Source organism: Haliotis rubra, unplaced genomic scaffold (assembly GCF_003918875.1).
Source record: "Haliotis rubra isolate DU_JTF1 unplaced genomic scaffold, ASM391887v1 Scf1140, whole genome shotgun sequence".
Lineage (NCBI taxonomy): Eukaryota > Metazoa > Mollusca > Gastropoda > Lepetellida > Haliotidae > Haliotis > Haliotis rubra.
Window position 1 is genome coordinate 127,335 of NW_025765049.1, and position 15,579 is coordinate 142,913.

Genomic DNA, 15,579 nt, shown 5'->3' on the forward strand with positions numbered 1-15,579 from the left:
GGATTCTCTGGTCCAGACCCGATTATTTACAGACCGCCGCCATATAGCTTGAATATTGCTGAGTGCAGCGTAAAACTAAACTCACTCACTCACTCAAATGTAATACATGTTATATTTAAGATTACATTTCCTCAGAACAGTACAGATTCTAGTACTTTTGATGGCTTGAGTCCCATCCGGAATTCGAACCCACACCCTCAGAGTCGGGCACCTGATCGCCAGCGCACACAGACAGCCGTCTAACCCATGTGGAAGCTGCAGTGGCTGAGTGGGTTGTACGGCTGACATTCTGGGCGGGCGACTAGGTGCCTCAATACTAGTGAAGATATTGTGATTACTTATCAGGGAAACTAGAACTTGCATTTGGCATTTAGGACAACATACATTCAAGAGTTCCGACACAATCGATTCGACGTATCAGAGGTTATATATAATGGTAAACATTCAAGCAATTCAATGGGACACAGAAATAATTTCGGCAAAGCCGTGAATTCAGGTTATATATGAGAATGACCTCACAGCAGTGTTCAAATGTATTTATATAGCAGGAAGGCATTGTGTTCAAATGAAATTCCGTACATACATTCAGCAGAACAACACATAACTCTTCAAAAATAGAACTATTTATCTTTCAGCTGGCTTACTGGGAAAGCTAGACAACTGTTCGAATACAAAACATAGAATATGCATGCTCATCTGAGAAAAGGTGTACGGCGACTTATTCTCAATGTCCCACAACAAACACACAACCATAACATTGATATACAGTCTTTAAAGCCATTCTCAGCCTTCGGGTCTCAATGTCGTGTAATGGATGCAAATCGAATTCATCAAGGAAGTTCCTACCCATGGTTGAACTGTTGATAGTCAGAGGTTTGTTCACCGTCTGTGATGCTGCAGCAGCCAAACCAAAGGACGTCACTGCTCTCATCAAAGACGACGCCTTTGTTGCATTCTTCAAGAAAAGAGGATTTTGTTTGCTCTATTAATATTAGGCCTATATATAATATGTTTCTAATTTTGAGAATATGTTTAAAAACAAATGAAAGTATACGCGTGGATCACATGCGTGTACCAATATTGAACTGGAGGTCTGCTTCTGAAGGCAAATGAAAGTTTGATGTTAATGAACTGCAACAGCGACAAAAGTCTTTCATACTAATGTAGTATACATGCGTGTACCAAGAAGTTCTTTATGTTACTACAGCCCTCATTTTATTCCTACAGGTCACCTCCGCCAGCATGGGTGGGATCCATAGCGAAACCTACAGTCACTAGTCTCACTCGTTCACGTGGCTATTACGTTGTACAGCATTTACACTACGTCTTCAATAAAATGTGCACATTTCGTTTAACTTGGTCGACAAGGATGAAAGCTAGCATGGTGATAGTCACATGTTCTGTAGTTATAATCACAATACTGATTGCCCTGTTACAAGACAATACATAGGTACGTACAAAAGGTACGTTCCAATCCGAAGACACGTACGTCCACAAATGGTGCGCTCCAATCAGTCCCAAATGTTTGCCCAAAGTAGTTGACTTTTAACCTTTTATAGTCATTGGCATTAAACATAATTTTCACAACGCACCCTTGCATTCTGCTCTTATATGCTGGTCTTATATATCATATGTGCACATGTGCACATATCACGATTGCCTAGCCACCATTGTTCCTGTATTTTGTCGTCATTAAACAAATGAACGTGACGTCAATGAACAGAGCCGTCATACTTGCTTACCGTGTTTTACTTCACAAATGAACATGAATAAAATGGGTTATAATTATTACACAATGTGTTATAGGACTTTTACGAAATTCGTGCAAAATTTCACAATCGATTCAATTGAGTGATCAGTAGAAAATTGTGTCACCGAGCTTGTGTACTATGCACATATTTGTGACGTCATATATATCTGTGCACATTCCACGAAGTTGAGTTTTTATGATTTGTGGCAATCGAAATTGCATTTTTATATAGTAAGAATGACATTATATGATTAATAGGTTATCACCCGAATGTGTTTTGGGATGGTTAATATCCTGCATTACGAATAAACATTGTATATCAATATCACCATGTGATGACTAATACAAGGAACAGACGTTATATATGATAAACAAAGTCATGAAAATCAGTCTCTGATGATTAGTGTATAAAGAGCAGATGTTAACATACAGGATACTAATATATAAACTTTTATACAACCTAAGGACTGGGCGTTAAAAGATACAAAGCAGGTCCCGCAAGAGGAAAAGTACTAGACCCAAGAATTACTTATGGTTGACGATTGCGCGTGGCTTTGTATTCATAATCACATATTTATAATTACTTATCACAAACTCACTTTTTTCTGAACTTGCTGCCAGTCCTCTTTACTGGTGTCAACAGACAGGATGTTGTCAACCACATTAACAAAGGACTGAAAGTAGAAATCATTGACATAAGTTAGAAACATTATGCTTCTTTAACAGACCTTACACGTCTCTGTCTGTATGCACAATACAGTTTGTCAGCTGTTAATTCCCAGAAGCACTGATGTTCTAAGCAAGTTTCCCTCCTAATGTGGAATTGTTCAGCACAGGACGTGTGAAATGAATTCATTCAGCGTAACGATGTGTGAGAAGAGTATTCAAAGTATTTGAAGTAGTCAGATTTAGGTAAACGGCTCTACTATGCAAGTTTACTTGTATTCAGTTACTACGATAAAATCATTCTGCTGTTAACTGGGTTTAAAGCTTGGACAATGGTGTCGTATAACCGACTCCCCTATAAACATATACCCTGTAAGTTCGAATCCCAGTTATACCCTTGTTTTTATTCTTGGTTTCTCAGCACCAAACTCCTTGCTTGTGGGTTTAACCAACGGTAAGCTTGGAATGTCCCTGAGAAGACTAAACGCGTTTAACAAGCCTCACCATTTTATCAAATGTTTATGAAGGTTTTGTGAGTTGTAAACCAAATGGAATGGCGGCATAAATTTTCTGATCCGCTTTGTTTCATTCCATGAGCAAAATTGACAAGTGAAAATGTTCTGTTAATGTCCAAATACATGACAACGTGTCTTCAGGTTTATCAGAAACACACAGACACTAAGTGTGTCCGTTGGAGACTTTCTTTGGGTAAACATATTCCTGTCACAAGATGGAATCATTTCTATCAATCTGTGCACGACAGTGCCCACTTCCAACGTGTGTCAGACTTAACATTGTCTACTCTACTAGATGTATGGCGAGCTAGCATAGATGAAATATGTAGATAGCTGAAACACACGAGGAAGTGTTGACACAGGAAAGCACATGGGTAGAACAATATGTAGATACAGAGAACGAGGCTATGTTTAACATTGGCTTGCGATAGGATCAACGCTCTTCCTGTTGAAACTTTCAAAAGCCCGGGATCCTCAACAGAGTACGTCCACCAACAGACTTTCTGAATTTCACATTATCTACGCCTATATTTACTAGGGTGCTCTTACACCTTAGAATGATATAGCTTTCACCTCTACTGGTGCATACACCTCACGCCTACTAAGGTACCTTAGACAGTATCATGACGGTATTAACAATAAAAGAAACAACCTTATACTTAGTATCAAGGTACCCTGCAGCTGACAGACAAGTTACCATATACTTTACCACCAAGGTACCATGCACCTTGGTATCAAGTTACCATACACCTTACTACCAAGGCACCATACAACTTACCACCAAGGTCCCCTACACCTTTCTACCAGTGTACCCTACACCTTACTATCAATGTACCTTTACACCTTACTTTCAAAGTACCCCACAGCTTACTCCAAGGTACCACACATCTTACTATCAGAGTACCCGAAACTTTATAACCAAGGTATCCTACACCTTACTATCACGGTGCCCTACACCCTACTATCAAGGTACTCTACACCTCAATGTCACGGTGCCCTACCCCTTATTACTAAGGTACTCTACACCTCACTATCAAGGTACCCTACACATTATTACCAAGGTACTCTACATCCTACTATCAACGTACTCTACTCCTTACTATCAAGCTACTCTACACCACATTATCAAGGTACTCTACACGTCACTATCAAGGTGCCCTACACCTCACTATCTGGGTACTCTACACATCACTATCAAGGTATTTTACATCTTACTATCAAGGTGCCCTACACTTCTCTATCAAGGTGCCCTACACCTCACTATCTGGGTATTCTACACATCACTATCAAGGTATTCTACATCTTACTATCAAGGTGCCCTACACTTCTCTATCAAGGTGCCCTACACCTTAATACCAGGGTACCATATACTTACTATCAAGGTACTCTACACCTTACTATCAAGGTACACTACACCTCACTATCAAGATGCTCCACACCTTATCACCAAGATAATCTACACCTTACTATCAATTTTAAAGTACTCTACACCTTACTATCAAGGTACTCTACACCAAACTATCAAGGTACTCTACACGTCACTATCAAGGTGCCTTACACCTCACTATCTGGGTACTCTACACATCACTATCAATGTATTCTACATCTTACTATCAAGGTGCCCTACACTTCTCTATCAAGGTGCCCTACACCTCACTATCTGGGTACTCTACACATCACTATCAAGGTATTCTACATCTTACTATCAAGGTGCCCTACACTTCTCTATCAAGGTGCCCTACACCTTAATACCAGGGTACCATATACTTACTATCAAGGTACTCTACACCTTACTATCAAGGTACACTACACCTCACTATCAAGATGCTCCACACCTTATCACCAAGATAATCTACACCTTACTAACAATTTTAAAGTACTCTACACCTTACTATCAAGGTACTCTACACCTCACTATCAAGGTACCCTACACCTTACTATCAAGGTACTCTACACCTTACTGCCAGGGTACAATACATCTGACTATCAAGGTACTCTACACCTTACTATCAAGGTACTCTACACCTGACTATCAAGGTGCTCTACACCTCACTATCAAGGTGTCCTACACCTCACTATCAAGGTACCCTACACCTTACTATCAAGGTACTCTACACCTTACTGTCAGGGTACAATACATCTTACTATCAAGGTACTCTACACCTTACTATCAAGGTACTCTACACCTGACTATCAAGGTGCTCTACACCTCACTATCAAGGTGTCCTACAGCTTACTATCAAGGTACTCTACACCTGACTATCAAGGTACTCTATACCTTACGAACAAGGTACTCTACACCTTACTACCAGGGTAGCATACGCCTTACTATCAAGGTACTCTACACCTTACTACCAGGGTACCATACACCTTACTATCAAGGTACTCTACACCTTACTACCAGGATACCATACACCTTACTATCAAGGTAATCTACACCTTACTATCAAGGTGCCCTACTCCTTTCTACCAGGGTACCATACACCTTACTATCAAGGTAATCTACACCTGACTACCAGGATACCATACACCTTACTATCAAGGTACTCTACACCTTACTATCAAGGTGCCCTACTCCTTACTACCAGGATACCATACACCTTACTATCAAGGTGCCCTAGACCTTACTACCAGGGTACCATACACCTTACTATCAAAGTACCCTACACCTTATTGCCAAGGTACTCTACACCTTACTATCAATGTACAGTACGCCTTATTTCCAAGGTGGCCTACACCTTACTACGAAGGTACCCCACACTAGGTATTCAACAAAAGCACCCAACATTTTACAATCAGGTTCCCATTATCTTACAGCTTAAGTACCCAACACCTCAATACCAAGGCAACACACATCTGCTTCTTTTCAACGACGTACCTTACACTGTTAGCCAGACACTTTTACTTACAAGATGCTAAATTACTTCCTATCCTTTATTGATAAAGTACCATACAGTTTAATAACTCAGTAGCATTGTCTATTCAGCAACAAGCTGACCTCTAGTTTACCAGTATCATAAACATTTACTATGAAGGTACCCAACGTCTTGCTGCAAAGATTCCGTTTACTCCGCTACTTTAGTTATACTATTACTGATGCAATATTTTTTGTCCTAACAAACACGATACCACAACTCTGACAACCTTCACTTTCTCTAACACGGTATCGTGACACTGATCACTGATCATCACTGTGATCCATTCATAGGATACCTTCACGTATAGATAGATGTGTGTATAGATAACTGTGTGTACAGATAAGTATGTGTATAGATACCTATGTGTACAGATACCTTCACGTATAGATACATGTGCGTATAGATTATTGTGTGTACAGACACCTACGTGTACACATACCTGTGTGTATCGATACCTTCATGCACGGATACCCGCGTGTACAGATACCTTAACGTACAGATACCTGTGTGTACAGATACTTCACGTATAGATACCTTTTTGTACAGATAACTCTGTGCATAGATACCTCTGTGTATAGATACCTGTGTGTACAGGTACCCTCACGTACAAATACCTGTGTGTACAGACACCTCCACGTACAGATACCATCGTGTACAGATATCTGTGTGTACTGACACCTTCACGCACAGATACCTGTGTGTACAGCTACCATCGTGTACAGATATCTGTGTGTACAGCTACCATCACGTACATGTACCTGTGTGTATAGATACCTGTGTGTACAAATACCTGTATGTACAGATACCTTCACGTATGGATAACTGTGTGTATAGATACCTTCGTGTATAGATACCTGTGTGTGTAGTTACCTGTGTGCATAGACACCTGTGTGTACAGATATCTTCATGCACAGTATAGATGTCGGTGTGTACAGATACCTTCATACACAGATACCTCTGTGTATAGATACCGGTGTGCACTGATACCTTCGTGTACAGATACCTGTGTTTATAGATACCTCTGTGTATAGATATCTCTGTGTACCGATCACTGTGTGTATAGATACCTTCATACACAGATACCTGTGTGTACATATACCTTCGTCTACTCAACAATATTCCAGCTGTACGGCGGCGGTCTGTAAATAATCGAGTCTGGACCAGACAATCCAGTGATCAACAGCATGAGCATCGATCTGGGAACATATGACATGTGTCAACCAAGCCAGCGGGCCTGACCACCCGGTCCTGTTTGTTGCCTCTTACGACAAGCATGGGTTACTCAAGAGTCATTCTAATCCGGACCTTCACGGGTCCCTTCGTGTACATATACCTATGTGTACATATACCTGTGTGTATAGATACAGGTGTGCTTAGGCACATATGTGTACACATACCTGTGCGGTAGCAATGTCGTCTACAATTGATTTGCTCACTGCAGTGGCCAGCGTATCCACAAGGTCAATAGATTTTTCGAGATCCCCTGCAGAGGAGTCGTTGACCTTGGTAACCTCCTGCAGTTTCTCCAGCACATTCTTGATAGCTTCACTGGACACAGCTCCTTCGGTGATCGAAGCAACCTAAACACAAGAGGTACAACAGCTGACCACTGGTGTGTTAGCATTCTTGAACGGTTTCAGTAAATATCCACGAATGGACATAATTGTGTATCATCAGAGAGGTTCGTTGTTTACCTAACCACTTCCTCCATCAATGATCATAGACGCCGAAATGCAAGAGTTACACAGACTGTTTATTCTTGGTAATATTGTTTTACGATTCCTTTGAAAATCAAAGAAGAAGAAAACCTCTGTATGTTATTATAAAGGTTGGATTCTTCACGAACCACAACCGTTAACAGTGATTGCAGCTATATGAGAAAAGTTTGTTGTTGTTGTTGTTTTTTGTTGTTGTTGTTGTTGTTGTTGTTGCTGTTGTTGTTTAATATTCCAGCTTTATGGCGACGATCTGTAAATAATCCAGACTGGAACAAACAATCCAGTGATCAACATCATGAGCATCGATCTACGCAATTGAGATACGATAACATGTGTCAACTGTTAGTCTCCTCTCTCGACAAGCTGCTGAAGACCAATTCTAACCTGGATCTTCACGGGTTATCTGACAATAACATTGATCAACACGTAATCGTCACGCCACACTTGTATCAAGGACGCTGTTTGACAACCACGCTGTGTTAACTAACCTCTTCCTCTAATTGGGCTATCTCCTCTCTCACGCAGGTTATGTAGTTTACTTCTTCCCACTCACCAGTGACGTCACAGACACGTCGAACGTTACCTTCAAGATTAAAAAAAGGTCATTGCACAAACAGTTTTATCTAATTGTGTGGATACATCCATAACAGATATTGAGGGTTAGTTTATGACCTTCTCTCATTGTGACTCGCAGGCTTGGATCGTCGTTCACACACTCAATCACATTTAATGCTGTCACTTGGACGTAGAACATCTTTCAGGCACTCAAACGCTATTTGTATAGACATTATAGCATAATCTAGCTTCAAAACTATGATCCTATCACTTTCACAAACTTTTAAAAGCAATGCATAAATTTAATAAATTTTAATTTCTCTTTGTATATTTGTCAATTTTGGTCATATTATTATCACTTATTATGATAGATTATGGAAATTTTTGATTTTATACATGTTCCAGTATGCTTCAGGGATTGAAACAGTTTGTCAATTAAATAGACAGAACTATATTTACATTTTGACACGCCACTGACTCTTCGCATGCAACATGCAAACTCGACACAGGTTTTCAAATGTTTAACTGAATGTTTGTCAATGTTATTAATCTCATGTAAGGAGGAGAAGGTCTTGTATATGTTCACTCCTGAAAGGTAATGGTGGTCTCAGCCTCCTTTCTCTTACTTTTTAGGAATGAACAGATATTCGGACAATACATAAATATTATTGATTTTCACCAGCGGTGCCAGGATAAACTGACTGAGGCCTGAATCCCATTATCGCACTTAGTATAATCCTTGGTTCCTCTGTACCGTATCGATAGTCCTGCCGCAATGGCAAACTACCATGAACCACAGAAAACTACGTTTGTAACGAACACCCTTATAAATGAAAGGCGGATATTACAAAACAATGTTTGACTGAACCATTTACTGCATAACGTAGTGCTTATAAACTACTACACCTATAACGTACTACGCCTATAACGAACTACGCCTATAACATACTACGCCTATAAGGAACTACGCTTATAAGGAACTACACCTATAACGAACTACGCCTATAACGTATTACGCTTATAACGTACAACGCCTATAACGTACTTCGCCTATAATGTACTACGCCTATAACGAACTACATCTATAACGTACTCCGCCTATAACGTACTACGCATATAAGGAACTATGCCTATAACGAACAACGCCTATAACGAACTTCGCCTTTAACGTACTACGCCCATAACGTACTCCGCCTATAACGAACTTAACCTATAATGTACTACGCCTATAATGCACTCCGCCTATAACGAACTACGCCTATAATGTACTACGCCTATAACGAACTTCGCCTATAACGTACTCCGCCTATAACGTACTACGCCTATAATGTACTACGCCTATAACGAACTACGCCTACAACAAACAACGCCTATAACGTACTACGCCTATAACGTACTACACCTATAATGAACTACGCCTATAACAAAGCTATGCCTATAACGAAGTACACATATAACGAACTACGCCTATAAAGTACTACGCCTATAACGAACTACGCCTTTGACGAGCTAACTTCAGTGGTTACTGTGAGTTCGTTATAACAGTAGTTTACTTCGCTCAGCACTCACACATTTTACTATTTAAGGCTTTATGCCTCTCCTTCACAAAGGAAATGTAAGTTCAACAATGCATGTTATAACACATAGAAGTCAAATATCATCAGCGCTTTCCATAACACCTCAACACACAAACCTTGAAATTCCCCAGGACAGGGCAGCACCATGGTCGTATTTCCAACAGTCTGAGGCCACTCTGTTCCTCTGGAGTCTGTGATTTCAGGGCACAGCTTTTCTACAAGCAGTTATATTGAATTTAATACACTGAGGCCATACCTACTAGGGAAATATATATTAAGTTAACACTGCAAAGAGATTACTACTGAGAGGTTGTTCTTACACACCCGTGGGTGAAAACCCATGTGAGAAAACAGGTATCACACATATGTGTGAGATCGATTTCTAATCCCGTGAAAAGCTACTCCGTGGTGATGACCAACTCGCTCGTTAAATACGTTTTGACACAACTCGTTGTAAGATAAATGGTATCTGACAGACACTCGTTTAGTAATCTCTATTTCTCAACAGGTCAGACAAACATGAGAAACATTACACGCATGTTGTCAGTATTGAAAATTACCACCAAATCAGCCATCTCATTTATTAGGTACCGGCCAGTTCATTACCGTCTCGGACACTGCTTCAGGACATACAGTAGTTTTTCTTTTACTCCATAACAACAAAACAATTTGATAGGTCTGCTTGTTGTTCGCCGCACTTATCAATAAACCAGCTTCATGACAATCGTCCTTAAATAATCTCTGTACAATCCAGTGATTGATGTTATGAGCACTGATCACCGCACCTGGCATATATTGACATGCATAAAAAAATCAGCTGGTCAGACCAGCCTCTATTCGCCTCTTACGACAAGCATGGGCTGCCGAAAACTAGCAATCACTGGTTGCTTTAACAGGGACCAACTGGATTTCGATAAGGAGATATTGCCATTACCTCCTGGCTTGATGACAACCAGCGTTGCTGTTTCTGAGCAGTTGGTGACACCACACATGTAGTCTCCAGATGCGTCAGCTGACTTCAGCATCAGCCTCTCCATCCCTTCTCTCACTCTCACGAATTTCGATTTGTCTGGTAGAAAAAAATATAACGGTAAGCAACCAGACTGATTGCACTGCCACAGTGTTGGGCAATATAACACCTACCACTGTATGGAAACATAGAAATTGTAAGCTCCAATAGTTCTTACAGATCTCACTCATTCTATTAATACTTTACCTCAGAGACAACAATGGCACAAATATACATGCCAAAGAACCATTAACTCAAACAATTTATATTTTTACATGTACTTCCATGCTCAAAACTGGAAACTGAATCATGTTGGCAATTGATGCCACGAGATTACAAATGTCATGTACTCTTTCTAATTAATGTTTACTTGTCTCTGGAATGCGGTAACCCTGGTCAAACTAATATGAGCAAAAGCAGTATGACCAGCTTTGGAATGTCCGTTAAAAAAGACCATGTTCCATTGTACATCAAAAGTAATGAAATAGAGACATCCAAGGCTGGAACTGGTCGACATAAAGAGACATTTTATGTGCATATTCGAAACAATGGATGTGCGATGTCAATTATATCCTGAAGTTAAAGACTTAGCTGAAGGCCTGTCAATATACAGATGCATATGTTAACAGCAGATTCAGGATTATGTGTCTGGATTGAGCGTCATTGGGATGAGGCAGTATACAGTTACAGGGATATTTCACATTCATTTCCACATGATCACACATTTAACACTGACCTATGATGGATCCACCTGGACGGCACCAGACCAGACTAGCAGGGATCGTCTTCAAAGCACCTGTGTTGGTAACCTTGCAGGTGAGGTTCCTCTGATCACCTTCCTGCAGGGACAGAGTAGACGGGAACAACGTCACTGTCGGAGTTTCAAACACCTGGATGGAGAAGGATATCTCCCAAGATGACTCATCCACTGTAGCCTTGCAGGAGTAGTTACCTAGAATATAGAGAGATGTAGGACACATATTATTGACTAGGACGAAAAAATACGTGCTAAACAAGGATTGTCTGGCAACCGAACATTTATTCATTATTTTGTCAGCTTTCAGAGATACATATGTCATCGAGGATCTGGAGGATCTGAAGGACACAAAAAAATGAATCATCACCTTTGCAACATATGCTGATCATTTCAAAATATTGCTAGGTAACAATGATTTATAGCAGGTTTAACTGGAAGTTGAACCAACACAATAGAAAGGTCAATCCTGAGGCTTGCAAGATTTGTAAGGTAACATTTTCACAACAGGTCCATTGTAACCATTGGTAAGGAATTAGTAACTAAGAATCCAACAGACATCAGTAAGATAAGTGACTGAATAAACACGATGGAATAACAAAGGAAGTAAATTTACTCCAAGACGTTTGTCTTGCATACCTTTATCGCGGCGCAAGATTGGCCTAAATTTCAGCTGAACAGAAAAAGAGTGAGGTTGACGTCGAGTTTGGTAGAGTATTCTGTCAGAAGGTTCAGAAGGTGAGATCAAGGTATCTCCTTTCTGGCAGGTAACAGCGAGATTTGTGGAAGGCTGAAAGATACAACCGACCTCTACTGCTGTTTCGCCACTGATGTACGTCTGGTCCGTCTGATTGCACTTCCCTGTGATGTTCGCTGAAACAAAATTGTGTGGATGCTGTTTAACCCAACAGTCAGCAATATTCTGTTTAAGCACGGCTGCCTGTACATAATTCGGGGAGGACCAGCAAACTACTCTCAGATATCTAAATCCATGACATTGGGTGTGCAATGCATTAACTAATGCCAATTCTTGTCCAATAATCCTCACAAATATTCAAGTGAGATGAAGCAGGCTTTCAGTGTCTGTAACCGTGTCTGTGTCTGTGTTTATAACTGTTTGTCACCGTTTGTTCCGTTTACTATTCCGAAAAAGACTTTTGAAAAGGCTCTCACCAGGATTGATGACTGTTGTTGTAGTTGGCTTTGCAGTCGTTGAAGGTGTTGTCGTTCTCGTACTTGTTGGGGATGTGCAATACCCTGTTGAATATGCAGAATCAAAACATGTCAACTTAATCATGTATGTGGGACGCATCGTCTTTTTATTCCTGTATATTCTATGTAAGCATATTAATCGCGCTAAGAGACCCTTCCAACGTTTTGTTTTACCGTTATGCATGGCTTCTTTTGCAACTACAATTAATACGACGAGATTGGAAGCATATCTGCACATGAAGATTTGTTCCGTACATTTATACAAATCATGAATATTTAACACTGAAACATATACACCTGAAAAAAGCTATGTGCCGAACATAATCTAGAAATGTCTAATATATTGAAGTCACGTTGGAATATGTCTCACATAAATCAATACCCTTAAGGATCCGGGTTAGAATTGGTCTTCAGCAACCAATGCTTTTTGTACGAGGCGACTAACAGGGTCGGGTGGTCAGGCTAGCTGACTTGGTGGACACAGTTCATCGAATCCCAGTTTCGGAATCGATGCCCTGCTGTAGATCACTGGATTGTCTTGTCCATATTCGATTTTGTATAGACCACCGTCATATATTTGGATATTGCTGAGTGCAGCGTTAAACAACAAAGGGACTCACAGGCACAATAAAGTTCAGTGTGCCCAACAAGGAGATTCAGGGCCATTCGAATTGAAGATTCAATTTCACAGGACGTGTCCTCGTCAAATAATCATCAGGGATAGTCTCATTTTTGCAAATAGGGAGAGGGTGAGAAATGGAAAATATCCCAGACGACCATTGAACATCTTGCTTGCTTTGATTTTGCTTTAACCCTGACAGAGGAACCAACCACTATTCAACCCCCAAATAAGTGGAACAAAGTAATGCGTTATATCGCGTTCATGAGTGACTAGATATGGTTTTACGCCACCTTAAGATATATCTCAACAATATCACGGCCGGGATCTCAAGAAAGAGACTTTACATACAGTGCCCATTTGAGGAATCGAACCATGGTTTTCGACGTGACTAGAGAACACTTTAACCACAGGGCTACCACACCGCCCTGCATACGCTAGTCATGTTCTGAATATAACAGTTTCTCTTATTTGTCTGCTCTATTGTTAAACAAGCTTACCACATCGTCTCTCATCGCTCCCGTCCCCGCAGTCGTCGTCTCCATTACACACCAATGTCGAATCAATAGAGCTGGAATTCTGGCACATGAATATCTCAAGAGTTTTGGCTGAAAATATCCCAAAAGTTTTGGCTGAAACAACTATGCAGACAGGAAAGTGATTTTTTCTCGACAGGAGAATATACACTGGAAGCTAAGTGTTGGGGATGTGCAATACCCTGTTGAATATGCAGAATCAAAACATGTCAACTTAATCATGTATGTGGGACGCATCGTCTTTTTATTCCTGTATATTCTATGTAAGCATATTAATCGCGCTAAGAGACCCTTCCAACGTTTTGTTTTACCGTTATGCATGGCTTCTTTTGCAACTACAATTAATACGACGAGATTGGAAGCATATCTGCACATGAAGATTTGTTCCGTACATTTATACAAATCATGAATATTTAACACTGAAACATATACACCTGAAAAGCTATGTGCCGAACATAATCTAGAAATGTCTAATATATTGAAGTCACGTTGGAATATGTCTCACATAAATCAATACCCTTAAGGATCCGGGTTAGAATTGGTCTTCAGCAACCAATGCTTTTTGTACGAGGCGACTAACAGGGTCGGGTGGTCAGGCTAGCTGACTTGGTGGACACAGTTCATCGAATCCCAGTTTCGGAATCGATGCCCTGCTGTAGATCACTGGATTGTCTTGTCCATATTCGATTTTGTATAGACCACCGTCATATATTTGGATATTGCTGAGTGCAGCGTTAAACAACAAAGGGACTCACAGGCACAATAAAGTTCAGTGTGCCCAACAAGGAGATTCAGGGCCATTCGAATTGAAGATTCAATTTCACAGGACGTGTCCTCGTCAAATAATCATCAGGGATAGTCTCATTTTTGCAAATAGGGAGAGGGTGAGAAATGGAAAATATCCCAGACGACCATTGAACATCTTGCTTGCTTTGATTTTGCTTTAACCCTGACAGAGGAACCAACCACTATTCAACCCCCAAATAAGTGGAACAAAGTAATGCGTTATATCGCGTTCATGAGTGACTAGATATGGTTTTACGCCACCTTAAGATATATCTCAACAATATCACGGCCGGGATCTCAAGAAAGAGACTTTACATACAGTGCCCATTTGAGGAATCGAACCATGGTTTTCGACGTGACTAGAGAACACTTTAACCACAGGGCTACCACACCGCCCTGCATACGCTAGTCATGTTCTGAATATAACAGTTTCTCTTATTTGTCTGCTCTATTGTTAAACAAGCTTACCACATCGTCTCTCATCGCTCCCGTCCCCGCAGTCGTCGTCTCCATTACACACCAATGTCGAATCAATAGAGCTGGAATTCTGGCACATGAATATCTCAAGAGTTTTGGCTGAAAATATCCCAAAAGTTTTGGCTGAAACAACTATGCAGACAGGAAAGTGATTTTTTCTCGACAGGAGAATATACACTGGAAGCTAAGTGTTATATATATATATATATATATATATATATATATATATATATATATATATATATATATATATATATATGTATGTACACACACACACACACACACACACACACACACACTTACAAAAAAAACGCAAAGGAAAATAGAAAAAATAGAAAATGTATTAAAGGCATTTAAGTGTACATAAGTCGGTTACATAAGTCAACATAGATGAAGGAAATTCGACACGGAAGAATATATGTATTGTTGTCATTGTCAGCATTAATTCAGTTCACCCACTGCACAGGTGTTGACACAAGTGGGCGTC

The 15,579-nt window shown here is 40.2% G+C and overlaps 1 protein-coding gene across 4 annotated transcripts in view; it reads right to left on the reverse strand.

Annotated features, from left to right (window-relative positions):
* LOC124253313 (adhesion G protein-coupled receptor B1-like) overlaps nucleotides 1-15,579 on the reverse strand; it is a 76,983-nt gene that overhangs the window by 17,554 nt on the left and 43,850 nt on the right. For 2 of the 4 annotated variants that reach the window (XM_046687072.1, XM_046687064.1), the window contains exons 4-14: nucleotides 15,084-15,224; nucleotides 13,794-13,901; nucleotides 12,636-12,719; nucleotides 12,102-12,335; nucleotides 11,445-11,660; nucleotides 10,634-10,768; nucleotides 9,816-9,914; nucleotides 8,056-8,150; nucleotides 7,247-7,429; nucleotides 2,350-2,424; nucleotides 847-955 (exon numbers count right to left, since the gene is read on the reverse strand). In XM_046687072.1, the coding sequence (XP_046543028.1) occupies nucleotides 847-955; nucleotides 2,350-2,424; nucleotides 7,247-7,429; nucleotides 8,056-8,150; nucleotides 9,816-9,914; nucleotides 10,634-10,768; nucleotides 11,445-11,660; nucleotides 12,102-12,335; nucleotides 12,636-12,719; nucleotides 13,794-13,901; nucleotides 15,084-15,224 (1,479 nt within the window). The remainder of the gene's footprint in view (nucleotides 1-846; nucleotides 956-2,349; nucleotides 2,425-7,246; nucleotides 7,430-8,055; nucleotides 8,151-9,815; nucleotides 9,915-10,633; nucleotides 10,769-11,444; nucleotides 11,661-12,101; nucleotides 12,336-12,635; nucleotides 12,720-13,793; nucleotides 13,902-15,083; nucleotides 15,225-15,579) is intronic. The other 2 variants (XM_046687078.1, XM_046687085.1) reach the window with 2 other exon arrangements.